Genomic DNA, 26,602 nt, shown 5'->3' on the forward strand with positions numbered 1-26,602 from the left:
GTGCACTCCAGCCTCGGCGACAGAGTTAGACTCTATCTCAAAAAAGAAAAAAGAGAGAAAATCCACCAACTTGGAAAATTAAAACAGCCCCAAGGGCATCTAGGAACAGTTAACTGCACATCTAAACCCAGGACCGCCATTCTCAGAATCTTTGCAAGCCGAATGGATTGAGACTTCTGACATTTCAGGGCTAGACTCAAAAATCCCTTTAAAAAAATTTTGTTTTTGAGACGGAGTTTCACTCTTGTTGTCCAAGCTGGAGTGGAATGGCACGATCTCGGCTCAATGCCACTTCCACCTCCTGGGTTCAAGTGAGTCTCCTGCCACAGCCTCCAGAGTAGCTGGGATTACAGGTGCCCGCCACCATGCCTGGCTAACTTGTATTTTTAGTAGAGATGGGGTTTCACCATGTTGGCCAGGCTGGTCTTGAACTCCTGATGTCAGGTGACCCACCTGCCTTGGCCTCCCAAAGTTGCTGGTACTACAGGCATGAGCCACCATGCCCGGCCCCTTCTTTTTTTTTTGTCTGTTTTTTTGAGACAGTCTCGCTCTGTCGCCCAGGCTGGAGTGCAGTGGCTCGATCTTGGCTCACTGCGAACTCTGCCGCCTGTGTTCACACCATTCTCCTGCCTCAGCCTCCCGAGTAGCTGAGACTACAGGTGCCTGCCATCATGCCCGGCTAATTTTTTGTATTTTTAGTAGAGACGGGGTTTCACCGTGTTAGCCGGGATGGTCTCGATCTCCTGACCTTGTGATCCGCCCACCTCGGCCTCCCTAAGTGTTGGGATTACAGGCGTGAGCCACTGCACCCGGCCCCCTTTTTTTTTGTTGACACAGGGTCTCACTTCGTCACCCAGGCTGGAGTGACGTGGCGTAGTCGTAGCTCACCACAGCAACTTCCCGGGCTCAAGCGATCCTCCCACTTCAGGCCCCCGAATAGCGGGGGATACAGGCAGGCACCACCATGCCCAGCTAATTTATTTTTTTCTTAGTAGAGATGGGGTTTCGCGATGTTGCCCAGGCTGGTCTCGAATTCCTGGACTCAAGTGATTTGCCCACCTCAGCCTCCCAAAGTGCTGGGATTACAGGCATGAGCCACAACAGCTGGCCCCTTTCTAAGACAGGGTCTCACTCTGTCACCCAGGCTGGAGTGCAGTGACACTACCATGGCTCACTGCAGCCTCAACCTCCCAGGCTCAAGTGATCCTCCTGCCTCAGCCTCCCGAGTAGCTGGGACTACAGGCATGCACCACCAGATGCTGTTAAAGCTTACTGTTCCCTCTGCCTAAAAACGCCCCTCTCTGATTAAGAACTGCACTTAAGTTCAGTCATGGAAAGGGACATGATGAAACCCAAGCCCAAGTTCACGGAACTAACACATCCAAGGGCAAAGCTGTATCCGGGGACAACTGTGTCAGTGGGACCCCACCTCCCTCTCTCCTCCCTCAGGCAGGCAGGTGGTGTGCACGCCTCCTTTCCTTAGCAGTACCCAAAACACCGAGGATGGGAGAACGATGAACAACACATTGATTGGCTGGCCCTGGACTGGAGTACATGTTCAATCAGTTAGGGTTTATTTTGGTATCTGTCATAGAAAACCCCCAAAACCAGCAGTTTACACAAGGTAGAAGTTGAGATTGGTTCTCCCCCTTCTCTCCCCCATTTAAATAAGTCTGTGCTGATATCTGGCTCTGCCATCATTAGGGAACCAGGCTCCTGTCATCCCTAAGGGACTGCAGTCATCCGTACACGTGGCAGTATGACTGCCAGGGCTCCAGCCATCACGCCCACATTCCAGGAAATAGGAAGGGGGAAGAAAGGGTGTACTTGTCTTTTAAGAATCCTTCTAGAAGTGTCACGTAACACTTCCATGTACATTTCACTGGCCGGACCTTAACTACAAGGGCGGCTGGGAAGTGTTGTTTTAACTCCCAAAGTGCTAGGATCACAGGCATGAGCCACTGCTCCAGGCCAAATTTTTAAATTTTTTTGTAGAGATGGGGTCTTGCCATGTTCCCCAGGCTGGTCTCCAACTCCTGGGCTCAAGTGATCTGCCCGCCTCTGCCTCCTGCAGTGCTGGGATTGCAGGCATGAGCCACCACACCTGGCCTCCTTATCTTTTTAAGTCCTGGCACAAAAGTCGCTTCTGTCCTCCATGAAGCCTGCACACTCTGGTGTGGCTCCTGTTGCAATCTGGACCTCTCTCTGGGTTCTAGAGTGTTGTCTGCTTCTGTGCTGATTCCTCCGTCAGCAGTGGGAGGAGATCCATGTCACTCATATCTTCTCTCTGGTGCCTAGCAGAGTCTGGGCACACCGTGGCACTCAAACATACCCCCTGAATGAGTAAGGGCCAACCTTGAAATACCTGGGAGCTGTCATCAAATACCACGGTGTCATTTGTCCCATCCCGTCACAGATGTGAAACTGCAGGCCTGGCATAGATAAGTCGACTCCCGTTGGTTACCTAGCTGAGGCCACTCTAAGAGCTGAGGCCAAAATCAGGAGAAAAAGAAATGCAGCAAAAAAAAAAAAAAAAAAAAAAAAAAAAAAGGCCAGGCGCAGTGGCTCACGCCTGTAATCCCAGCACTTTGGGAGGCCGAGGCGGGCGGGTGGATCACCTGAGGTCAGGAGTTCAAGACCAGCCTGACCACCATGGTGAAACTCCATCTCTACTAAATACAAAAAATTAGCCGGGCGTGGTGGCACATGCCTGTAATCTCAGCTACTTGGGAGGCTGAGGCAGGAGAATCACTTGAACCCAGGGGGCAGAGGTTGCTGTGAGCTGAGATCATGCCATTGCACTCCAGCCTGGGCACCAAGAGTGAAACTCTGTCTCAAAAAAAAAAAAAAAAAAAAAAAAAATCGATGTCCACACATTTCATTTGAAATGGACCCAACCATGGCAGATGCCGGCTGGGTGCAAGACGCAGCCACGAGGCTCCTGGCTACCACTCAGTGTCCACCAGGCTCCAGAGGTAGTCGCTGATGAATTTCCTGGAGAGCTGGGTGCTGTCCAGGTGGATGGGCTGGGCCACACTGGGGCCATGATGGACTGAGGCACAGCTGTAAGGAAAGCCTGGGACACAGAGACCCTCACACAGCCCCACGGGGAAAACTATACTGCCTTTACTTTTTTTTTTTTTGAGACAAAGTCTCATTCTGTAGGCCAGGCTGGAGTGCAGTGGTGCGATCTCAGCTCATTGCAACTTCCGCCTCCTGGGGTTAAGCGATTCTCATGCCTCAGCCTCCTGAGTAGCTGGGACTACAGGCATGTGCCACCACGCCTGGCCTCAGGTCTTCTGCCCGCCTCGGCCTCCCAAAGTGCTGGGATTACAGGCGTGAGCCACCACGCTTGGCCTGCTATACTTTACTATATTTATTATAGACATGGGGTCTCACTAATACCCAGGCTGGTCTCAAACTCCTGGCCTCAAGTGATCCTCCCACCTCAGCCTCCCAGGTAGCTGGGACTACAGATGCACGCCATCACACCCAGCTAATTTTTACAGGGTCTTGCTATGCACCATTTTACGTCCCCACCTACAATGCACAAGGGTTAAAATGGCTCCCCAAAAAGGATACTGCCTTTGATCATCCCTGGCTCACACTCATAATCCCACTCAATTTTACTAACTTGGTGGTAAAGTTGAGCCACGTACCTGTACAGGAAGACAAAAAAAAAAAAAAAAAAGAAAGTTACCCAGCACCAACTTCAACCAAGAGCCGGACTGCACAAGGAGGCACAGGCAGGCACATGTTTTGGCAGAACCTACACGGCCGACGGGATTGTGATTGTCGTGTCCTCGTCGACCTCCTTCTCCTGTCGCTCCAGATCCGCCTCAATCTCCTTGAGCTCTTCCAGCTCTCTGGTGAGCTGAGTAGGGCAGGTCGTTAAGGACCCCAGCTTTTGAGAGAGGGCTGCCCCTGCGCTGACTGCAGCTGGGAAGCCCAGGGTCTTGGCTCTATCTACGCACACTTTCTTCTTTGAGTCAGAGTTTTGCTTTGTCACCCGGGCTGGAGTGCAGTGGCACGATCTCAGCTCACTGCAACCTCCACCTCCCAGGTTGAAGTGATTCTGGAGCCGCAGCCTCCCGAGTAGCTGGGATTACAGGCGCACACCACCACGCCCTGCTAATTGTTGTATTTTTAGTAGAGACAGGCTTTCACCATGTTGGCCAGGCTGGTCTCAAACTCCTGACCTCAAGTGTTCTGTCTGCTTCGGCCTCCCAAAGTGCTGGGATTATAGATGTGAGCCACTGCAACTGGTCTTTCCTTTTTTTTTTTTGAGACAGGCTCTTGCTCTGTCACCCATGCTGGAGTGCAGCCTCAATCTCCCAGGCCCAAGTAATCCTCCCACCTCAGCCTCCCAAGTAGCTGAGACTACAGGCATGTACCACCATGCCCAGCTTATTGATTGATTGACTGATTGAGACAGAGTCTTATTCTGTTGCCCAGGCTGGAGTGCAGGGGCATGATCTCGGCTCACTGCAAGCTCCGCCTCCCGGGCTCACGCCATTCTTCTGCTGGGACCACGCCTGGCTAATTTTTTTTGTATTTTTAGTAGAGACGGGGTTTCACTGTGTTAGCCAGGATGGTCTTGATCTCCTGACCTCGTGATCCACCCACCTCGGCCTCCCAAAGTGCTAGGATTACAGGCGTGAGCCACTGCACCGGCCTAATTTTTTTATTTTTATAGAGACAGGGTCTCTGTTGTCCACGCTGGTCTCCAACTCCTGGGCTCAAGTGATCCTCCCACCTGGGCTTCTCAAAGTGCTGGGATTACAGGCGTGAGCCACTGCGCCTGGCCCTATGCGTGTTTTCTAGCAAGGCTGATCCCCTAGCAGAAAAGGATATAGGAGGCTGGCCTTCAGACGGGTGTCCTCCTCCCTAGCCTCCTGAAGCCCAGCTTCCAGCTGCTGCAGCTCCACGCCTCCCTGGTGTACCTGCTCCTTCGCGTTGAGCAGGCTCTGGGCCACTTCCTTCTCCATGGTGAGGATCTCTGCAGGGTGGAGAGAAGCAGGCTCCCTAAGGTCTGTCCTTCCCCAAGGAAAGCAGAGAGAAGGTGGTTCGCCGCCTCCACTGGCAAGAAACATGCCCCTTCTTGACTGCAGCCCTGTGTCCAGAGAGTTCTACTGGCAACTTGTACAACTACTGTTTCACCAAAACACATTTAAATACACCAAAAATAAAACCTCATCCTTCTTCACACACCTAAAATATAACAAAATAGTTGGCCAGGCATGGTGGCTCATGCCTGTAATCCCAGCACTTTGGGAGCCTGAGGCGGGAGGATCGCTTGAGGCCAAGAGTTCAAGCCTGGGCAACATAGGGAGATCCCATCTCTACAAAACTAAAAACAATTAGGCTGGGCATGGTGGTTCACACCTGTAATCCCAGAACTTTGGGAGGCTGAAGTGGGCAGATCACCTAAGGTCAGGAGTTCGAGACCAGCCTGGTCAACAAAACCCTGTCTTTTTTTTTTGAGACGGAGTTTTGCTCTTATTGCCCAGGCTAGAGTGCAGTGGCGCAATCTCGGCTCACTGCAACCTCCGCCTTCTGGTTTCAAGTGATTCTTTTGCCTCAGCCTCCCAAGTCACTGGGATTACAGGCGCCTGCCACGATGCCCAGCTAATGTTTTGTATTTTTAGTAGAGACGAGGTTTCACCATGTTGGTCAGGCTGGTCTCAAACTGCTGACCTCGTGATCCACCCGCCTCAGCTTCCCAAAGTGCTGCGATTACAGGCGTGAGCCACTGCGCATGGCAACGCCGTCATTATTAAAAACACAAAAAATTAGCCAGGTATGGTGGCAGGTGCCTGTAATCCTAGCTACTTGGGAGGCTGAGACAGGAGAATCACTTGAACCCAGGAGGTGGAGGCTGCAGTGAGCCGAGATCGCGCCACTGCACTCCAGCCTAGGGGGCTGAGGAAACTCCATCTCAAAAAAAAAAAAAGGCTAGGTGCAGTGGCTCACACCTGTAATCCCAGCACTTTGGGAGGCCGAGGCAGATCACCTGAGGTCGGGAGTTTGAGACCAGCCTGACCAACATGGAGAAACCCCATCTCTACTAAAAATACAAAATTAGCCGGGCGTGGTGGCACATGCCTGTAATCCCAGCTACTTGGGAGGCCAAGGCAGGAGAATCGCTTGAACCTGGGAGGCAGAGGTTGCGGTGAGCCGACATCGAGCCATTGCACTCTAGCCTGGGTGACAGAGCAAGACTCCATCTGAAAAAAAAAAAAAAAACAAAAAAACGCTACTGGTGGCTGGGCACAGTGGCTCATGCCTGGAATCCCAGCACTTTGAGAGGCCAAGGCAGAAGGATCGCTTGGACAGGAGTTTGAGACCACCCTGGGATATGTGGCAAAACCCCATCTCCACTAAAAATACAAAAAATTAGCTGGGCATTGTGGTGTGCACGTGTAGTCCCACCTACTTGGGAGACTGAGATGGGAGGATCACCTGAACCAGGGAGGTTGAGGCTGCAGTGAGCCATAATCACTGTCACTGTGCCACTGCACTCCAGCCTGGGTGACAGAGAGAGACCCTTTCTCAAAAACCCAAACCAAACCAAAACAAAATAAAGATGGCTACTGTTCCTTTCTAGAAAGCTGCCAACTCAGAGAATGCAGATTAAATGCCCAGGCCAGGCGTGATGGCTCATGCCTGTAATCCCAGCACTTTGGGAGGCCGAGGCAGGCGGATCATGAGGTCAGTAGATCGAGACCATCCTGGCTAACACGGTGAAACCCCGTCTCTACTAAAGATACAAAAAATTAGCCGGGTGTGGTGGCGGGTGCCTGTAGTCCCAGCTACTCGAGAGGCTGAGGCAGGAGAATGGCGTGAACCCAGGAGGCGGAGCTTGCAGTGAGCTGAGATCTCGCCGCTGCACTCCAGCCTGGGCGACAGAGCGAGACTCTGTCTCAAAAAAAAGAAAAAAAAAAGAAAAAAAAAAGAAAAAAAAAAAAAGCTTCCCAAAGGGCCCATGTTTAGGTTTTAGAAACTTACATTAAGTTATTTTTAATCACAGTATGACATGTATATGGTTCTGCAAACATAAACACACACGCACACACCCTTCTCCAAGCCTCTCCGCCCCTCTGAAGCAGCCACTTTCAAGTTTTGGCTGTTTTCTCTGGCACTGGCCTCCACATTTCTAAGTAACTTGCTTATGCTGCTATTTCTTGATGGGCCTGGTTCAGATGGTGCCTGCTGATTTCCTGTTAGGACAGCTGAGGCTCTGGCTGGCTCACACAGCCTTCCCACCTGCTGTCTATCCGCCCTCCTGAAGGACAACCAAGTCTTCTTGAATTCTTCCCTGAGTAGTAATCTCTACCCCATGGCTGTTCATTATAAGGTGCTCCTACTTGACATGTTCTCACACAGCTCACTGAGGGGAATTTTTTTTTTTTTTTTTTTTTTTAAGATGGAGTCTCGCTCTGTCACCCAGGCTGGAGTGCAATGGCATGGTCTCAGCTCACTGCAACCTCCACCTCCCAGGTTCAAGTGATTCTCCTGCCTCAGCCTCCTGAGTAAGCTGGGATTACAGGCGCCCACCACCATGCCCGGCTAATTTTTATATTTTTACTGGAGACGGGGTTTCACCATGTTGGCCAGGCTGGTCTAGAACTCCTGACCTTGTGATCCACCCGCCTTGGCCTCCCAAAGTGCTGGGATTACAGGTGTGAGCCACCGCACCCAGCCTTTTTTTTTTTTTTTTAAACTTTTATTTTATTATTATTTTTGAGACAGAGTCTTGCTCTGTTGCCCAGGCTGGAGTGCAGTGGCATGATCTTAGCTCACTGCAACCTCTGCTTCCTGGGTTCAAGCTATTCTTCTGCCTCAGCCTCCCAAGTAGCTGGGATTACAGGCATGCGCCACCATGCCTGGCTAATTTTCTTATTTTTAGTAGAGGCGGGGTTTCACCATGTTGGCCAGGCTGGTCTTGAACTCCTGACCTCAGGTGATCTGCTCGCCTCAGCCTCCCAAAGTGTTGGGATTACAGGCACGAGCCACCTATTTTTTTGAGACAGTCTTGCTTTGTTGTCCAGGCTGGAATACAGTGGTGTGACCTCAGCTCACTGCAGCCTCCACCTCCCAGGTTCAAGCAATTCTCCTGTCTTAGCCTCCCAAGTAGCTGGGATTACAGGCAAGCGCCACAACGGCCAGCTAATTTTTGTAATTTTAGTAGACACCGGGTTTCACCATGTTGACCAGGCTGGTCTTTAACTCCTGTGCTCAAGTGATCCACCCACCTCGGCCTCCCAAAATGTTGAGATGACAGGCGTGAGCCACCACACCCAGCCTGAGGGTGTACTTTAACTCCTCTGCTCCACATCTGCGACATGAAAAACAGGTCCAGAGACAGAGAAGTTCAGTGACTCGCCCACAGGTACATAGCTCCAAACCTAGGACGTGAACTGGATCTGTTTGACCCAAAGCCCAGGATCCCTGGATCCTGACTCTCAGTTTTCTTGGCCCCAGATTCATCCATTCTGCTCACAGCCAGGCTGGCTGAGTCACACCTTTCTCCTCAAGCCATCAGAGGGGGAGTTAATGGAGGGGTGGAAGGAGGAGGAGGGAAGGGGGGAAGAGCCTGCTTGGGACATCACACTCAGGATAATATTCAGACTCCTCCTGGGCGCTCACCAGGCCTGGCAGTCAGGCGGCTGCTGAGCTCATCTTCTGCTTGCCAAGTTCATTCTCACCTCCTGACCTTTGCATTTGCAATCCATGCTGCCAGGAACACCGTTGCTGAGCCACCCCGTGGACTGGCTCCATAGGCCAATCAAGGCTCAGCCCAGGCCTCTTCATAAAATGTGACTGTATAAGGCATCCGAAACCCCTGGCACTGCAGCTGTCAGGAAGAACTGTATGGCGGTTCTTCAGAAATCAAACTTTGAATTACCATTTGATCTGCTTCTGGCTGAATACAAAAAAGAATTGAAAATAGAGTCTTAGCCGGGCCCGGTGGCTCACGCCTGTAATCCCAGCACTTTGGGAGGTCAGGGTGGGTGGATCACGAGGTCAGAAGATGGAGACCATCCTGGCTAACACGGTGAAACCCTGTCTCTACCAAAAAAAAAATTAGCCGGGCGTGGTGGCGGGTGCCTGTAGTCCCAGCTACTCAGGAGGCTGAGGCAGGAGAATGGTGTGAACCCGGGAGGCGGAGCTCGCAGTGAGCCAAGATCGCGCCACTGCACTCCAGCCTGGGTAACAGAGCGAGACTCTGTCTCAAAAAAATAAAAAAAAGAAAATAGAGTCTTGGGCTGGGTGCGGTGGCTCATGCCTATATACCCAGCACTTTGGGAGACCGAGGTGGGCGGATCACGAGGTCAAGAGTTTGAGACCAGCCTGGCCAACATGGTGAAACCCCATCTTTACTAAGAATACAAAAATTAGCTGGGCGTGTTGGCACATGCCTGTAATCCCAGCTACTTGGCGGGCTGAGGCAGGAGAATTGCTTGAACCAGGGAGGCATAGGTCGCAGTGATCAGAGTGAGCAGAGATCACGCCACTGTACTCCAGCGTGAGCGACAGCGTAAGACTGTCTCGGGAAAAAAAAAAAGAAAAGAAGAAAATATGGCCGGGCGCAGTGGCTCATGCCTGTAATCCCAACACTTTGGGAGGCCAAGACGTGTGGATCATGAGGTCAGGAGATCGAGACCATCCTGGCTAACACGGTGAAACCCCGTCTCTACTAAAAAAAATACAAAAAAATTAGCCGGGCGTGGTGGCGGGCACCTGTAGTCCCAGCTACTCAGGAGGCTGAGGCAGGAGAATGGCGTGAACCCAGGAGACGGAGCTTGCAGTGGGCCAAGATCGCGCCACTGCAATCCAGCCTGGGTGACAGAGACTCCATCTCAAGGAAATAAAAATACAGTATTGAAGAGATATTTGGGCACCTGTGTTCATAGCAGTGTTATTCAACACAGCCAAAAGGTGGATACAACCCAAGTGCCCATGGATGGATGAATGAATAAACACAATGTGGTCCATCCTTCTATATCATGGAATATGACTCAGCTTTAAAATGGAAGGAAATTCTGGCCAGGCGTAGTGGCTAACCCCTGTCATCCCAGCACTTTGGGAGGCCGAGGCGGGCAATCACTTGAGGCTGGGAGTTTAAGACCAGCCTAGCCAACATGGTGAAACTCCATCTCTACTAAAAATACAAAAATTAGCCAGGCATGGTGGCACATAAGTGTGTTCTCAGCTACTTGGGAGGCTGAGGTGGGAGGATCACTTAAGTCTGGGAGGCAGAGGTTGCAGTGAGCCAAGATCACACCACTGCATTCAAGCCGGGGTAATGGAGTGAGGCTCCGTCTCACAGTAAGTACACAAAATGAAAGGAAATTCTGACACAGGCTATGACATGGATGAACCTGGAGGACGTTATGCTCCATGAAATAAGCCAGACACAAAAGGGGAGATATTGTATGATTCCACTATGAAGGGTAGATATTGTACAATTCCTCTGTGAGGTTCCTAGAGGAGTCAAATTTGAGACACAAAGTAGAACCCTGGTGGGTGCCAGGGTCTGAGAAGGGGATGGGGAGTGAGTGTTTCATGGGGACAGAGCTTCAGTTTGGAAAGATGAGAAAGTTCTGGAGATGGATGATGGTGAGGATGGTTGCACAGCAGTGTGAATGTGCTTAACGCCACGGATCTGTGCAGTTAAAAATAGTGAAGATGGGCCGGGCACAGTGGCTCCGGTCTGCAGTCCCAGTACTTTGGGAGACCGAGGCAGACAGATTACCTGAGGTCAGGAGTTTGAGACCAGTCTGGCCAACGTGGTGAAACCCCGTCTCTACCAAAAATACAAAAATTAGCCAGGTGTGGTGGCAAGCGCCTGTAATCCCAGCTACTCAGGAGGCTGAGGCAGGAGAATAGCTTGAACCCGGGAGGTGGAGGTTGCGGTGAGCCCAGGGCGTGGCAGCAGCAGATGCTCCATAAAAAATCTGAATGCCTTCAGGAAGAAGGGATGGGCTATTGTCACAACCATTTGACAGGGAAGGAAGCTGAGGCACAGAGAAGTTAAGAAACTCACCTCAAGTCTCACAGCGGACATGGGGATGGGTGCTAGGATTCAAACCCGGAGCTTTGACTCCTGAGCCCCAATTCAAACCCTGAGACCGCCAGCTCCTGCTCACGGAGAGCTCAGAAGGGGCCAACCCCTCCAGGCTCCTATATTTACCACTAAACCCCTGGGGGGTGGGGGATGGTTGCTGTCATAAAGCCGATTTCTCAGACGGCGAAACCAAGGCTCAGAGGGGGCCGTCCCAGGGGGGATAGGGCAGGAGATGGGAGAGTCCAGGAGAGAAGGGGTTTTGAGGTCGGCCTGGTCGCCCCCTCCCAGCACCCGGGCCCCGTCCCCCGTGGGCCCGCGCCCACGCTCCGACCCTCACCTCGCAGCTGCTTCTCGGCACCGTCTTGCGTTTCCAGCAGCCGCTCCACCACCTGCTCGTGGCGCCCCAGCAGCCTTCGCTGCTGCGCCTCCGCGCGGTTGGCGCCCAGCAGGCTAAGCAGCCCCTGGCTCACCTCCTCTATGTCGCGGAAGGCGGCCATGACTACGCCAGGCCCCAACCCGCGCAAATTTGACTGCCCGCGGGGCCCGCCCTCTTCCCGAAGAGCTTGCTTTCCATTGGATTTTTTTGATACGTCAGTCATAAGCAATGGCCAATAGACATAGGGAACAGGGTCTTAGAATGGGGTAAGCCGCCTTTGGTCCGGCCTGGTGCGCCTGCGACCACTCCTCCGTCAGTCATCGGCGATGACCAATCGGCGCAGGAAGGGGGAGGCTCCGTTAGCCTTCCCGATGCGCCTGCGCGGGAGAGAAAGCGGCTGTTTATTTCTCCATAGGTCGAGCGCCTGCTCTGTGCAGGGCGGGGTTCTAACGGCAAAGCAGCGAGCAGCTTCTCCTGGAACTTACATCCTACAGTGTGTGCGTGGGATACACAATAAGCATAGAGAATAAGTAGATTCTATGAGAGGCTGCATAGCAAAATGGCGTCTGCAGCCAGATTTACTGGGTTCGAATCCCAGCGTTGCCACTTACTAGCTGTGTTACCCTGGACAGACTTCACCTCTCTGTGCGGTACTTTCCTCCTTAGTAAAATGAGGGTCATACTAGTGCCTATGTCAGCGTTGGCGTGATCATTCTTCTTATTACTTTTTTTTTAGAGACAAGGTATTGCTCTGTCACCCAGGCTGAAGTGCAGTGGCACAATCATAGCTCATTGCATCTTCGACCTCCTGGCCTCCAGCAATCCTCCTGCCTCCGCCTCCCAAAGTGCTGGGATTACAGGCGTGAGCCACCGAGCCCAGCCTGGCGTGATAGTGTCTGCTATTCAGTAGGTGCTATATCGTTGTTTAATGAAACATACATAGAATCCTAGCATGTAGCTGGGTGCAGTGGCTCACGCCTGTAAGTCTGAGCTCTTTGGAAGGCTAAGACAGGAGGATCGCTTGAGCCCTGGAGTTTGAGACTAGCCTGTCTCAAAACAAAAAGAAAAGATCAGTGCTGACTCTAAGGTGCTGGTTCCATGCTAGGCACTAGTATTTCTGCAAGAAACAGTTAAGATGTTAAGATGGCATCTTTTTTTTCTTTCTCTCTTTCTTTCTTTTTTTTTTTAAGACGGAGTCTCACTCTGTTGCCCAGGCTGGAGTGCAATGGCATGATCTCAGCTCACTACAACCTCTGCTTCCTTCAAGGCATTCTCCTGCATCAGCCTCCCGAGTAGCTGGGATTACAGGTGCCCGCCACCGCGCCCGGCTAATTTTTTGTATTTTTAGTAGAGACGGGGTTTCACTATGTTGGCCAGGTTGGTCTTGAACTCCTGACCTCGTGATCTGCCTGCCTCAGGTTCCCAAAGTGCTGGGATTATAGGCGTGAGCCACCGCGCCTGGCCTGGCATCATTTTTATGTGTGCTACCACCTAAAGAACATCTCATTGCTTTCCTATGATTTTTTTTTTTCTTTTTTTTTTTTTTCTCTTGAGACAGAGTTTCGCTGTTGTTGCCCAGGCTGGAGTGCAATGGTGCGATCTCAGCTCACTGCAACCTCCACGTCCCAGGTTCAAGTGATTCTCCTGCCTCAGCCTCCCGAGTAGCTGGGATTACAGGCATGCGTCACCACGCCCAGCTAATTTTGTATTTTTAGTAGAGACAGGGTTTCTCAATGTTGGTCAGGCTGGTCTTGAACTCCCAACCTCAGGTGATCCACCTGCCTCGGCCTCCCAAAGTGCTGGGATTACAGGCATGAGCCACTGTGCCCGGCCTTCTTTTCTTCCTTCTTTTTTTTTTTTGAGACGGGGTCTTGTTCTGTCCCCCAGGCTGAAGTGCAGTGGCTCAGGTGATCCTTTCATTTCAACCTTCCAAGTAGCCGGGACTGCAGGTGTGTGTCACCCTTTGGTGCCTGAGAGCATGGCTTCTTGAACCAGCTGTGTAATGTTGGCATAGACCTCACCTTCTTTGTGCCTAAAGGCAGTGAATAACAATTAGGCAGAGTGAAATCAAGAGGGGATAAGACTTCAGGTTCACTTTCTGACGCCGCAGCTTACCTGTGACCTTGGCAGGTTCCTAACCTTTGTAAGCCATAGTGGCTAAAGATAGCCCTTTCTTATTAGCTGCCAGGAGGTGTCCCAGAGATAAGCCAGGCAAGATTGTGCAACTCGAGCCTGATAGATCTAAAGGCTCCTGTGGAAAAATGCCATCCGCCCACCTCCCTTCCAAAAAAGCAAAGCGAGAACCGCTTCACAGCCATTAGGATGGCTACTGTCCAAAACCAACCAACCAGCCAAGCAACCTGGAAAATAACAAGTGTTGACCAAGATATAGAGAAATTGGAATGCTGTGTACCCTTGCTGAGAATGTAAAATGGTGCAGCTGCTGCGGGAAACAGTATGGCAGTTCCTCAAAAAATTAAAAATAGTATTACCATATCAGCAATTCCTCTGGGTATATCCCCAAAAAAATTGAAAGCAGGTTGTTGGGCCGGGTGCAGTGGCTCATGCCTGTAATCCCAGCACTTTGGGAGGCCGGGGCGGGCGGATCACCTGAGGTCAGGAGTTTGAGACCAGCCTGACCAACATGGAGAAACCCCATCTCAACTAAAAATACAAAATTAGCCAGGCGTGGTGGCGCATGCCTGTAATCCCAGCTACTAGGGAGGCTGAGGCAGGAGAATAGCTTGAACCTGGGAGGCGGAGGTTGCGGTGAGCCGAGATTGCGCCATTGCACTCCAGCCTGGGCAACAAAAGGGAAACTCCGTCTCAAAAAAAAGAAAGAAAGCAGGTCGTAGAACAGATATTTGCAAGTCCATATTCATAGCAGCCATTATAGCGAAAGGGTGGAAAGAGCACAAGTGTCCTTAGATAGAAGAAGTAATAAAACGTGGTTCATGTCTACAACGCAATTTTTTTTTTTTTTTTTGGTTTATCTGTACAACGCACTTTTTTTTTTTTTGGACCACCATGCCTGGCCACAATATTTTTTCTCTTTTTCTTTTTTTTTTTTTTTTGAGACAGGATCTCTCTCTCTCTGCCAGGCTGAAGTGCAGAGACGCAATCATGGCTCACTCGACCTCCTGGGCTCAAGCAATCCTCCAGCTTTAGCCTCTCAAGTAGCTGGGACTACAGGCACATGCCACTACACCCATCTAATTTTTTTTTTTTTCCTAGAGACAGGGTTCTCATTGTATTGCCTAGGCTGGTCTCCAACTCCTGGGCTCAAATGATCCTCTTGCCTCAGCCTCCCAAAATGCTGGGATTACAGGTGTGAGTCACCGTGTCTACCATGTCTGGCCCATAGGACAGAAGATTATTCAGCCTTAAAAAGGAAGGAGGCCAGGCGCGGTGGCTCACGCCTGTAATCCCGACACTTTGGGAGGCCGAGGCGGGTGGATCACGAGGTCAAGAGATTGAGACCATCCTGGCCAACATGGTGAAACCCCGTCTGTACTAAAAATACAAAAATTAGCTGGGCCTGGTGGCACATGCCTGTAGTCCCAGCTACTTTGGAGGCTGAGGCAGGAGAATTGCTTGAACCTGGGAGGCGGAAGTTGCAATGAGTCGAGATGGCGCCGCTGCACTCCAGCCTGGCGACAGAGTGATACTCTGTCTCAAAAACAAAAAGGAAGAAAATTCTGACCAGGTCCAGTGGCTCACGCCTGTAATCCCAGCACTCTGGTAGGCTGAGGCAGGCAGATCGCCTGAGGTCAGGAGTTCAAGACCAGCCTGGCCAACATGGCAAAACCCCGTCTCTACTAAAAATACAAAAATTGGCCAGGCATGATGGTGCGCACTTGTAATCCCTGCTACGTGGGAGGCTGAGGCAGGAGAATCACTTGAACCCGGGAGGCGGAGGTTGCAGTGAGATGAGATGGTGCCACTGCACTCCAGCCTGGGCGACAAGAGCGAAACTCTGTCCCCACCCCGCAAAAAAAGAAAGGAAATTCTGACACATGCCACGAGGTGGATGAAGACATGTTCAGTGAAATAAGCCAGATACAAAAAGACAAACACTGTGTGATTCCACTTATAGGAGGTCCCTAGAGTCGTCAGATTCATAAAAACAGAACGTACAATGGTGGGTCCCAGGGGCTGGGGAGGGGTATGGGGAGTGAGTGTTTCATGGGGACAGAGTTTCAGTTTTGCAAACTGAGAAAGTTCTGGAGATGGATGGTGGTGATGGTTGCACAACAGTGTGAATGTGCTTAATGCCGTTGAACTCTGCACTTTAAAATGGTTAAAGTGGTACATTTTATGTCATGTATATTTTACCACAATTAAAATTAAAAATATACTAAAAAAAAAAAAGCAAAGCAAGAAACTGTGTGATGGAGGGAATCGGTCTTAAGGGTGAGCTGAACAAGAGAAATAAAGATAATGACAAATGGTCCTGGCAATTGCTTTGTGAGAAAGTTTATTTCCTAAGAACCTGTCTTGGCTCACAAAGCCAGAGGAAATTGACATGAGTAATGGATCTTCTGCCTAGAAATACACTCCTCAGCATAACATTTCTGGGTCTTCCAAAAACCTTCTGTTATCTCCTGACTGAACAGCCTAGCAGATAAACAGAGGAAATGAGAAGTCAGGAGATATGATTACCGCTGGGAAATCTGAGGGGAGGGGCCCGTGGGCTGCTGGGGCCAATGATATTCCTTTTCCAGTTCTGGTGCCAGTGACTTGGGGGTGCCGTTTGCAAAAAAGCTATGGAAGGAACTATACCCTTTTGTGCACCATTTGTGCACAAAATATATTCATTTTATACCTCAAGAAAAAAGAACTGTAAAAAAAATTAAGACCAAACATATTAGAAAAATATTTGGTAGGAGATGCTCCAAACTGTTGACAATGGTATTCCTACCAAGTGGGATTATGGCACCCTGCAAGGACTAAACACTGCTGTATTGTTTGAATTTTGAATTTTTTTTTTTTGAGATGGAGTTTCTTTCGTTGCCCAGGCTGGAGTGCAATGGTGTGATCTCAGCTCACCACAACCTCCGCCTTCCAGGTTCAAGCAATTCTCCTGCCTCAGCCTCCTGAGTAGCTGGGATTACAGGGGTGTGCCAGCACATCCGGCTAATTTTGTGTTCGTAGTAGAGACAGGGTTTCTTTTCTTTTCTTTTCTTTTTTTTTTTTGAGACGGAGTCTCACTCTGTCGCCCAGACTGGAGTGCAGTGGCGCGATCTCGGCTCACTGCAAGCTCTGCCTCCCGGGTTCATGCCATTTTCCTGCCTCAGCCTCCCAAGTAGCTGGGACTACAGGTGCCCACCACTATGCCCGGCTAATTTTTTGTATTTTTTTTAGTAGAGACAGGGTTTCACCGTGTTAGCCAGGATGATCTCGATCTCCTGACCTCGTGATCTGCCCGTTTTGGCCTCCCAAAGTGCTGGGATTACAGGCGTGAGCCACCGCGCCCAGCCTTTTTTTTGTTTTTTGAGATGGAGTCTCACTCTGTCGCCCAGGCTGGAGTGCAGTGGCGCGATATCGGCTCACTGCAAGCTCCGCCTCCTGGGTTCACGCCATTCTCCTGCCTCAGCTTCCCGAGTAGCTGGGACTACAGACACATGCCACCATGCCCAGCTAATTTTTTGTATTTATTAGTAGAGATGAGGTTTCACCATGTTGGCCAGGACAGTCTCGATCTCTTGACCTCATGATCTGCCCGCCTCGACCTCCCAAAGTGCTGGGACTACAGGCATGAGCCACTGTGCCCGGCCGGAGACAGGGTTTCACCATGTTGGTCAGGCTGGTATCGAACTCCTGACCTCAGGTGATCCACCCGCCTTGGCCTCCCAAAGTGCTGGGATTACAGGTGTGAACCACCACACCTGGCTCGAATTTTGACTTTTTTTTTTGAGACGGAGTCTCCCTGTTGCCCAGGCTGGAGCGCAGTGGCACAATCTCAGCTCACTGCAACCTGTGCCTCCCAGGTTCAAGCGATTCTTATGCCTCAGCCTCCTGAGTAGCTGGAATTACAGGCGTGTGCAACCGCGCCTGGCTAATTTTTGTATTTTTAGTAGAGGCGGGGTTTCACCATGTTGGTCAGGCTTGTCTCAAACTTCTGACCTCAGGTGATGCCCAACTTGACCTCCCAAAGTTCTGGGATTACAGGGGTGAGCCACTGTGCCCGGCTGAATTTTGACTTGTATAATAAATCACTGTAAATTATTTGGCATTAGAACACAAAAGTCACTAAAGAGCCATTTTTTAGGCCAGGCATAGTAGTTCATGCCTGCAATCCCAGCACATTGGGAGGCTGAGGTGGGGAGATCGCTTGAGCCCAGAAGTTTGAGGCCAGCCTGGGCAACATAGAGAGACGCCATCTATACAAAAAAATTTAAAAAATTAGCCAGGCATGGTGGCACACACTTGTAGTCCCAGCCACTCTGGAGGCTGAGGTGGGAAGATTGCTTGAGCCCTGGAGGTTGAGGCTGCAGTGAGCTCTGATTGCACCACTGCACTCTACCCTGGTGGGCAACAGAGTGAGACCCTGTCTCAAAAAAAAAAAAGAAAGAAAAGAAAGAAAAAGATTGATTTTTTTTTCCTGAGGTGTTCACAGCAGGTGTTCAAAAACTTTGTATGATGGCAATATTCAGTATCTCTGCAAGTCAATACAATAGCCACCAACCATGTAAAGCTATTGAGAACTAATTATAATTCATTGACTTTATTATTTTTGAGTTGGAGCCTCACTCTGTTGCCCAGGCTGGGGTGAGTCTGCCCAGCCTGCAGGTGCTGCAGTCTTGGCTCACTGCAACCTCCGTCTCCCAAGTTCAAGTGATTCTCATGCCTCAGCCTCCCCAGTAGCTGGGATTACAGGCATGCACCACCATGCCCAGCTAATTTTTTTGTATTTTTAGTAGAGATGTGGTTTCACCATGTTGGCCAGGCTGGTCTCAAACATAAATGATCCACCTGCCTCAGCCTCTCAAAGTGTTGGGATTATAGGCGTGAGTCACTGCGCCAGGCATAATTCATTTACTTGAGATTTTTTTTTGTTTTTTTAGAAACAAGGTCTCACTCTGTCACCAAGGCTGGAGTGCAGTGGGACAATCATAGCTCACTGCAGCCTCGCCTCGAACTCCTGGCCTTGAGTGATCCTCCCACCCACCTCAGCCTCCTGAGTAGTTGGGACTACAGGCACAAGCCACCAAGCCTGCTAGTTATAATTCATTCATTCATTTATAGATGGAGGCTTGCTCTGTCACCCAGGCTGGAGTGCAGTGGGGCAATCTCAGCTCTCTGAAACCCCCGCCTCCTGGGTTCAAGTGATTCTCCTGCCTCAGCCTCCCAAGTAGCTGGGACTACAGATGCCCGCTACCATGCCCAGCTAATTTTTTTGTATTTTTAGTAGAGACAGGGTTTCACAATGTTGCCCAGGCTGGTCTTGAATTCCTGATCTCAGGTGATCCACCTGCCTCAGCCTTCCAAAGTGCTGGGATTACGGGCATGAGCCACCGTGCCCAGCCTCATTTACCTTTAAATGAAAATAGCCACATGTAACTAGTGGCTACACTATTGTTGGGTGCTAGTCTAGGACAGAGCATGAAGGTGTTTACTGTGATATTCTTGCAACTGTTCTGTAGCTTTGAACACTCTCCAAAATAAGTCCATTTTGAAAAAGAGATTTGCAGCAGCTCATGTGTGTAATCCCAGCACTTTGGGAGGCTGAGGTGGGAGAGTGGCTGGAGACTGGAAGTTCGAGACTGGCTTGGGCAACATAGCAAAACCCCATTTCTACAAAAAATTTAAAAATTAGTCCAGGCGCAGTGGCTCACGCCTGTAATCCCAGCACTTTGGGAAGTCGAGGCGGGCGGATCACTTGAGGTCAGGAGTTCAAGACTGGCCTGACCAACATGGTGAAAACCCGTCTCTACTAAAAATACAAAAATTAGCTGGGTGTGGTGGTGGGTGCCTCTAATCCAAGCTACTCGGGAGGCTGAGGCAGGAGAATTGCTTAAGTCCAGGAGGTGGAGGTTTCAGTGAGCCTAGATCGCACCACTGCACTCCAGCCTGGGAGACAGAGAGAGACTCCGTCTCAACAACAACAACAAAAAGTCAGGGGTGGTGGCGCAGCCTGTGGTCCCAGCTAGTAGGGAGGTTGAGGTGGGAGGATTGCTTGAGCCCTGGAGGTAGAGACTGCAGTGAGCTATGATTCGCACCACTGCACTCCAACCTGGGAGACAGAGTGAGACTCTCTCTCCAAAAACAACAAAAAGTGGTGGCTCACGCCTGTAATCCCAGCACCTTGGAAGGCTGAGGCGGGTGGATCATCTGAGGTCAGGAGTTTGAGACCAGTCTGACCAACACGGTGAAACCCCCGTCTCTACCAAAAATACAAAATTAGCCGAGTGCGGTGGCGGGCGCCCATAGTCCCAGCTACTTGGGAGAATTGAGGCAGTAGAATCGCTTGAATCCAGGAGGCAGAGGTTGCAGTGAGCCCAGATCGCGCCACTGCACTCCAGCCTGGGTGACAAGAAGCAAAACTCCGAAAAAAAGAAAAAAGAAAAAAAAAAGGAAAGATATCTATCTTAAAGCTTAAAAGGGAGCACAGTGAAAAAAGAAAAGACACAGAATCATCAACATTATTGGTAGCTTTATTAAATTTGTTTACCTTCTAAAAAAAAACGATTACAAAAAGGAATACTTCATTTAAGTGTAATACTGGCTTTATGGACGTACCGTGATCAGAAAGTGAAATTAAAGCTCATGGATATGCGTGAGAAGAGAATCGGAGCAGAGGCACGAGTCCGGTATCCCACGGAGAGAAGGAAGTGTAGAGAGATGCGTGGACCCATCTCAGGGGTCACGCATTCCTGGACCAAGGAGTTGCTTCTAAAAGCTTAAAATAAATGCACTGGCTGGCTCCAGGGCTGGACACACAGGCACAGAACTCTTGTACTGCTTCTCAAAGCTGCGGCCTTCCTCCTCAGACACCCACAATTAATTGTTTCCAATCAGCTTTGGTTTTGTTTTCTCTGCAATTTACATGCAAACACCATCTATCTATCCATCCATCCATCCATCATCCATGCATCCTGCTTGTCTCCTTTGACCAGCCAAGCCCTATTTTGTTTTACGTACATTCCCTTCAATAAAAAATCAAAGCAAGCCAGTCTACATCAAGCCAAGAAACCTACTTTTCTAAGGAGAGAAACCAGTGCTTTGCCTTCTTTAATGAACCTGCGAGCTCTCGGCGCTTTCTCTTGCTGAAATGTGGCTTTTAAAGCCTTGGAGGCTGAGCTCACTGGCCTCGAAAGGGCAGCGCGCCTATTTGGTTTGGAGCGCACTCCTGATCACAAGGCACATTTTTAGAGGCTTGGAACCCTTCCCTTTCTGTTGCTCACCAAGTAAAAGGCACAAGAAAGAAAATGATGTGGAGATTCTTAGGGGACCAAAACAGGCCACGAAGGAAACTGTGAGTGTCTCTGGCAAGCCCCGTTTCCCGCAGGCTCTGTTCCACGCAGCTCCGGAAAGTCTCTAGGTTGTTAAAAAGCCCAGCTGGCCCATGTTTGGTTTTCAGCAAAGCCCTGTCTCTTTAAGTTTGCGCTGGGAGGCCTGGGGACGGCCAACTTTTAATCGTACACACATGGGGTTTTTGGGAGCTGGCCCTGCGTTTTGCCAACAAGCGCATGCCCTGTTTTCTTTCCTTTGAGGAGAGAAATTCTGGAGTCCTGGGGAGGGACAGGACAGCCCTGTGACCATAGTCTGGGGCCTGGCGGGGGGACGCAGAAGCCACCCTGAGAGCCAGATTCTTTTCCTGCGTCTTCAGGTCTGAGGGATTTTCTAGGAAAATTAACATTTGCCAAGGCCTCCATGTGGGGAAGGGCGGGGTTTCTGGGTAATTTGTCTCTCTTTTTTTTTTTTTTCTTGAGACTGGGTCTCGCCGTGTTGCCCAGGCTGCAGTGCAATGGTGTGATCATAGCTCACTGCAGCCTCGACCTCCAGGGCTCAGCCTCCCAAGTAGCTGGGACTACAGGCACACACCACCACGCCTGGCTAATTTTAACATTTCTTGTAGAGATGGGTCTTGCTGTGTTGCCCAGGCTGGTCTTTAACGTCTAGGCTCAAGCTCAAGCTCTTGCCTTGCCCTCCCAAAGTGCTGGGATTACAGATGTGAGTCACCACGCCCGGCCGGTAATTTCTCACTGTGAATTGATTGGCTCCCTGTAAGTCACAGAGCCTGTCCTGAGTCCCTTCATTTGAATGAGGGTGAAAAGACTGAGTTTTCTGTCCCGGGTGACAAGGACAGAATCTATCTTGTGAAACAACCAGAAGAAAATTCCCCTAAGAAAGCCGTCTAGCGGGGCAGTGGACATAACACTATTCTATATCAGACAATTAAATGTGAGGGATGAAGGGTGAACCCCAACTGGTGCGTAATAACACTTAGGATTAAAATGAAAATATGCAAGTTCCAGTGACTTTCAAATCTGGCAACAAAACCTAAGATTCCCACCCCCTCCTGCAACAACCATTCAAAAATACAATATTTTTTTCCTCTCTCTCTTCCTCCATCCATAATTACCAGCTGACTGTTCTCAATGTTCTTCATAAAACCCACACCCCAGCATCAGCCCTGGCGCCAATGTATACAAGAATTTTGCTTTGGTCTGCGCTGTGGCCACTTTGAACCAGGGAGCCAATAAAACCCGCTTGGAGCTGGAGTCCTGTGGCCGTCGGGGCTCCCCCAGGGAAGCAGAGGGAGAGCTCGCTTGCCTTTGAGCTGTGGGCCTTGGGGAGTGTGAGTGGGGTGGGCCAAGGAGGAACGGGAACAGGGAGGAGACGGGACAAGGGACGGTTTGCTCCCGGTCTGGCTGGCCCCTGCCTCCCTCACGGCTACTCTTCTGCCGAGGATGATGTAGGGCTCTCGTCATCTGACATTGGGGCAAACTGAAACAGAGAAGCAGAATTCTTTTTGTTTGGGATCCTTTCCAATCCCCCGAGGCGCCAACGTGGTGGCTGGCCTGGTAGATATGATGGGTAAGCAGGAGGGAGGTGTGGCCCCTGGCCCCAAGGAGGTGGCGATCTGCGGGGGAAGCAAACTCATGACTGTGGCCGAGGATGTTCACCGGGCGTGAGGGATGCAAAGGAATGAAGGTGGACAGTGGCTGGTCAGGGAGGGTGAGGTCTCAGCTGACTGTGAACGGTATCAAGGGGCCAGTGAGCAGGTAAGGGCATTCCAGGCAGCGGAAACAGCACGTGCAAAGGCCCTGGAGTAAGCGCAGAGGGGGTGTGGCAATAAGGCCAGTGTGGCTGGAGGGGGAGAGAAACAGTAGTGGGGAAGGTGAGGCTGGTTGTGCAGGGCCTGGTGGGCTTTGGAGAAGACTTTGGCTTTTTTTTTTTTTTTCTTTTCTTTTTTTTTCTTTGAGACAGAGTTTCACTCTTGTTGCCTAGGCTGGAGTGCAATGGCATGATCTCAGCTCACTGCAACCTCTGCCTCCTGGGTTCAAGTGATTCTCCTGCCTCAGCCTCCTTAGTAGCTGTGATTACAGGCAGGCGCCACCACGCCCGGCTAATTTTGCATTTTTAGTAGAGATGGGGTTTCTGCATGTTGGTCAGGCTGGTCTCAAACTCCTGATCTCAGGTGATCCGCCCATCTTGGCCTCCCAAAGTGTTGAGATTACAGGCGTGAGCCACCGTGCCCAGCCTAGATTTTTTTTTTTTTTTTTTTTTTTGCTTAAAGACAGGGTCTTGCTCTGTCGCCAGGCTGGAGTATAGTGGTCCAATCATAGCTCACAGCAGCCTTGACCATCTGGGCTCAAGCAATCCTCCTGCCTTAGCCTCCTGAGTAGCTGGGACTATAGGCATGCACCACCACGCCCAGCTAATTTTTTTTTTTTTTTGAGACGGAATCTCACTCTGTCACCCAGGCTGGAGTGCAGTGGCGCGATCTCAGCTCACTGCAACCTCTGCCTCCCAGGTTCAAGCAATTCTCATGCCTCAGCCTCCCGAGTAGCTGGGATTACAGGTGCCCACCACTACACCCAGCTAATTTTTGTATTTTTAGTAGAGACAGGGTTTCACCATGTTGGCCAGGCTGGTCTCGAACTCCTGACCTCAGGTGATCTGCCCGCCGTGGCATCCCAAAAGGCTGGGATTACAGGCGTGAACCACTGAGTCTGGTCTGAATGCTCCCTGAGGCCCTGCCTCAGGGCCTTTGCACTACCTGTTCCTGCTCTGCCCGGAAGACCACGTGATTCACTCCCTAACTTCTCCAGGTGTTGACTCAAATGTCATCTATTCTCTGAGGGACTCCAATAGCTTCCCCATCACTTGCCATCCCACGTCCCTTGTTTTTTCTTTTTTTTGAGACAGAGTTTTGCTCTTGTTGCACAATGGCATGATCTCTGGCTCACTGCAACCTCTACCTCCTGGGTTCAAGTGATTCTCCCGCCTCAGCCTCCAGAATAGCTGAGATTGAAGGCATGCGCCACCACACCCGGCTAATATTTTGTTTTTTTAGTACAGATGGAGTTTCACCATGTTGGCCAGGCTGATCTTGAACCCCTTACCCCAAATCATCTGCCCACCTTGGCCTCCCAAAGTGCTGGGATTACAGGCATGAGCCACCACGCCTGGCCTCTTTCTTTTTGTTTTTTTCCAGACAAGGTGGCACTCTGTCACCATGTAGTGATGCAACCACGGCTCACTGCAGCCTCAACTTCCTGGGTTCAGGTGATCCTCCTGCCTCAGCCTCCTGAGTAGCTGGGAGTACAGGCATGCACCAACACGCCTAGTCATTTTTGTATTTTTGGGGGAGACAGGATCTCCCTATGTTGCCCAGGCTGGTCTTGAACTCTTGGGTTCAAGCAATCCTTCCACCTCGGACCCCCAAGGTGCTGGGATTACAGATGTGAGCCACCGTGCCCAGCCTGATTGTGTCTCTTACCAGAATGCCCACTCCATAAGGGTGGATACTGTTTTCTGTTTTGATCAGTGCCGTGACCACTGGGGATGACCTAGAACTGGGCCTAACATGCAGCAGGCGCTTAATAAATATTTTTCAAATGAGTGAATGGTGACTAAGACACGCATTTGGAACCAGACAGACCCAGGCGTGAATACTGTTATGCCAACCATGACCATGCAGCCTCTCTGTGACTAATCTCCTCACTGGGGCACTACGAAGGTTCAGCAAGCAGCTGACCATATTGTGACTTTCTCCTTAGCATGAACCCCATGCACAATCAGCTCTTCATAAACATCCGTCTCCTCTGGCCGGGCACAGGGATTACCCCTGTAATCCCAGCGCTTTCAGAGGCCGAGGAGGAAGCATGGCTTAAGCTCAGGTATTCAAGACCAGCCTGGGCAATATAGTGAGACCTAGTCTCTACAAAAAATATTAAAAAATGTCCGGGTGCAGTGGCTCACGCCTGTAATCCCAGCACTTTGGGAGGCAGAGGCGGGCAGATCACTTGAGCTCAGGAGTTCAAGACCAGCCTGGCTAACACAGTGAAATCCCATCTCTACTAAAAATACAAAAATTAGCCAGGCATGGTGGTGTGTACCTGTAATCCCAGCTACTCTGGAAACTGGAGGCAGGAGAATTGCTTGAACCTGGGAGATACAGGTTACAGTGAGCCAAGATTGCGCCACTGTACTCCAGCCTGGGTGATACAGCAAGACTTTGTCTCAAAAAACAAAACAAAAAAAACTCAGCCAGGTGTGGTGGTGTGCACCTATAGTCCCAGCTACTCAGGAGGCTGAGCTGAAAGGATCACCTGAGCCCAGGAAGTGGAGTCTGCAGTGAGCTTTAATTGTGCCACCGCACTCCAGCCTTGGTGACAGAGTAAGACCCAGTCTCAAACAAAAACAACACCGGGCATGGTGGCTCATACCTGTAATCCCAGCACTTTGGGAGGCTAAGGCAGGTGGATCATGAGGTCAGGAGTTTGAGACCAGCCTGACCAACACGGTGAAACCCCGTCTCTACTAAAAATACAAAAATTAGCTGGGCGTGGTGGTGCACGCCTGTAATCCCAGCTACTCAGGAGGCTGAGGCAGCAGGATTGCTTGAAGCCGGGAGGCGGAGGTTGCAATGAGCCCAGATCGTGCCACTGTACTCCAGCCTGGGCGACAGAGTGAGACTCTGCCTCAAAGACAAAAACAACAAATCTCTCTCCTTTCAGAGACCCACCCATCCCGTGCCTACCCGGCCGGATTGAGACTCACCGAGCACTTGATGTTCATGCGGGAATATAGCATGGACGCAATCTCACTCTGCCCTGCGTCCAAGGCCACCATCAGAGCTGTGCTCCCATCCTGCAGAGTATCCGGTGCTATGAATGACGTCCCCATGCTGTGCTCCCGCCCTCCCCGGGGTGCACCTGGTTGGAGACTCACGCGATCTGTGAGTGAGATGTCACAGCTGGGCACGGCCAGCAGCAGCCCCGCGATCTCCTTGTGGCCGTGCTCACAGGCGCACATGAGGGCCGTGGAGCCGTCATCATCTTGCACGTTGACGTCTGCCTCACAGGCCAGCAGGGCTTTGACAACGTCCACCCGCCCGTGGCTGACTGCCAGCATCAGGGCCGTCTGTCCTGCCTGGGGAGGGCAAGGAACAGGATTATGGCTCATGCAGGCCCCAGGGCAGGACACCCCCTGGTCTAGAACCTGCTGTAGCTCCCACATACTCTGATGGTGAAATGTACCCTCAACTTGCTGATCTCCTCCTGAATCTCAGACAACCCTCCCGCTACCAGGGCAGTAATAAATCAACAGAGACAGAAAGCAGACGAGTGGTTGCCAGAGGCTGGGAGAAGCGGGGGCGGAGGAAATGAGGATGGATACAGGTTTCCTTTGGGGGTGAAGAGAATGTCCTGGAACTAGACGGAGGTGTTGGTTGCACAACAGGGTGAATGTATTTCATGCCAGTAGTGCTTTTGGTTTTGTTTTGCTTTATTTTAGAGACAGGGTCTTGCTCTGTTACCCAGGTTGGCGTGCAGTGGCACGATCGCAGCTCACTGCAGCCTCAACCTCCCCAGGCTCAGGTGATCCTCCCACCTCAGCCTCCCGAGTAGCTGAGACTACAGGCATGCACCACAATGCCTGGCTAATTTTTGTATTTTTTGTATAGATAGGGTTTTGCCATG

General features: G+C 50.8%; 2 protein-coding genes across 18 annotated transcripts in view; both read right to left on the bottom strand.

Annotated features, from left to right (window-relative positions):
• Positions 1 to 1,541: 1,541 nt before the first annotated feature.
• Positions 1,542 to 11,661, bottom strand: SPC24 (SPC24 component of NDC80 kinetochore complex). 2 transcript variants are annotated; one of them, XM_063657434.1, is made up of 5 exons: positions 11,409 to 11,661; positions 4,855 to 5,113; positions 3,774 to 3,878; positions 3,583 to 3,659; positions 1,542 to 3,052 (listed from the first exon to the last, which is right to left on the bottom strand). In XM_063657434.1, exons 1-5 carry the CDS (start codon positions 11,566 to 11,568, stop codon positions 2,946 to 2,948), a joined length of 708 nt encoding a protein of 235 aa, XP_063513504.1. In that variant the 5' UTR covers positions 11,569 to 11,661; the 3' UTR covers positions 1,542 to 2,945. The 2 variants fall into 2 exon arrangements, with proteins under 2 accessions (XP_063513504.1, XP_054319928.1); XM_054463953.2 differs by having other exon boundaries at positions 4,855 to 4,999; positions 11,409 to 11,615.
• Positions 11,662 to 20,086: 8,425 nt separating this feature from the next.
• KANK2 (KN motif and ankyrin repeat domains 2) overlaps positions 20,087 to 26,602 on the bottom strand; it is a 33,742-nt gene continuing 27,226 nt past the window's right edge. For 11 of the 16 annotated variants that reach the window (XM_063657832.1, XM_054463962.2, XM_063657828.1 and 8 more), the window contains 3 exons: positions 25,854 to 26,054; positions 25,683 to 25,772; positions 20,087 to 22,400 (listed from right to left, as the gene is read on the bottom strand). In XM_063657832.1, the coding sequence (XP_063513902.1) occupies positions 22,347 to 22,400; positions 25,683 to 25,772; positions 25,854 to 26,054 (345 nt within the window). In that variant the 3' untranslated portion in view covers positions 20,087 to 22,346. The remainder of the gene's footprint in view (positions 22,401 to 25,682; positions 25,773 to 25,853; positions 26,055 to 26,602) is intronic. The other 5 variants (XM_054463969.2, XM_054463968.2, XM_054463967.2 and 2 more) reach the window with 1 other exon arrangement.

Source organism: Pongo pygmaeus, chromosome 20 (genome assembly GCF_028885625.2).
Source record: "Pongo pygmaeus isolate AG05252 chromosome 20, NHGRI_mPonPyg2-v2.0_pri, whole genome shotgun sequence".
NCBI classification, from domain to species: domain Eukaryota; kingdom Metazoa; phylum Chordata; class Mammalia; order Primates; family Hominidae; genus Pongo; species Pongo pygmaeus.

Excerpts from the sequence above, each read along its gene's own strand:
- SPC24 (XM_063657434.1), bottom strand. The coding sequence starts at position 11,568 with ATGGCCGCCTTCCGCGACATAGAGGAGGTGAGCCAGGGGCTGCTTAGC. Across the intron at positions 3,879-4,854 it reads CGTCTGAAGGCCAGCCTCCT|TCAGCTCACCAGAGAGCTGG; the intron begins ATATCCTTTTCT and ends GACCTGCCCTAC. Across the intron at positions 3,660-3,773 it reads ATCACAATCCCGTCGGCCGT|GTACGTGGCTCAACTTTACC; the intron begins GTAGGTTCTGCC and ends CTTCCTGTACAG.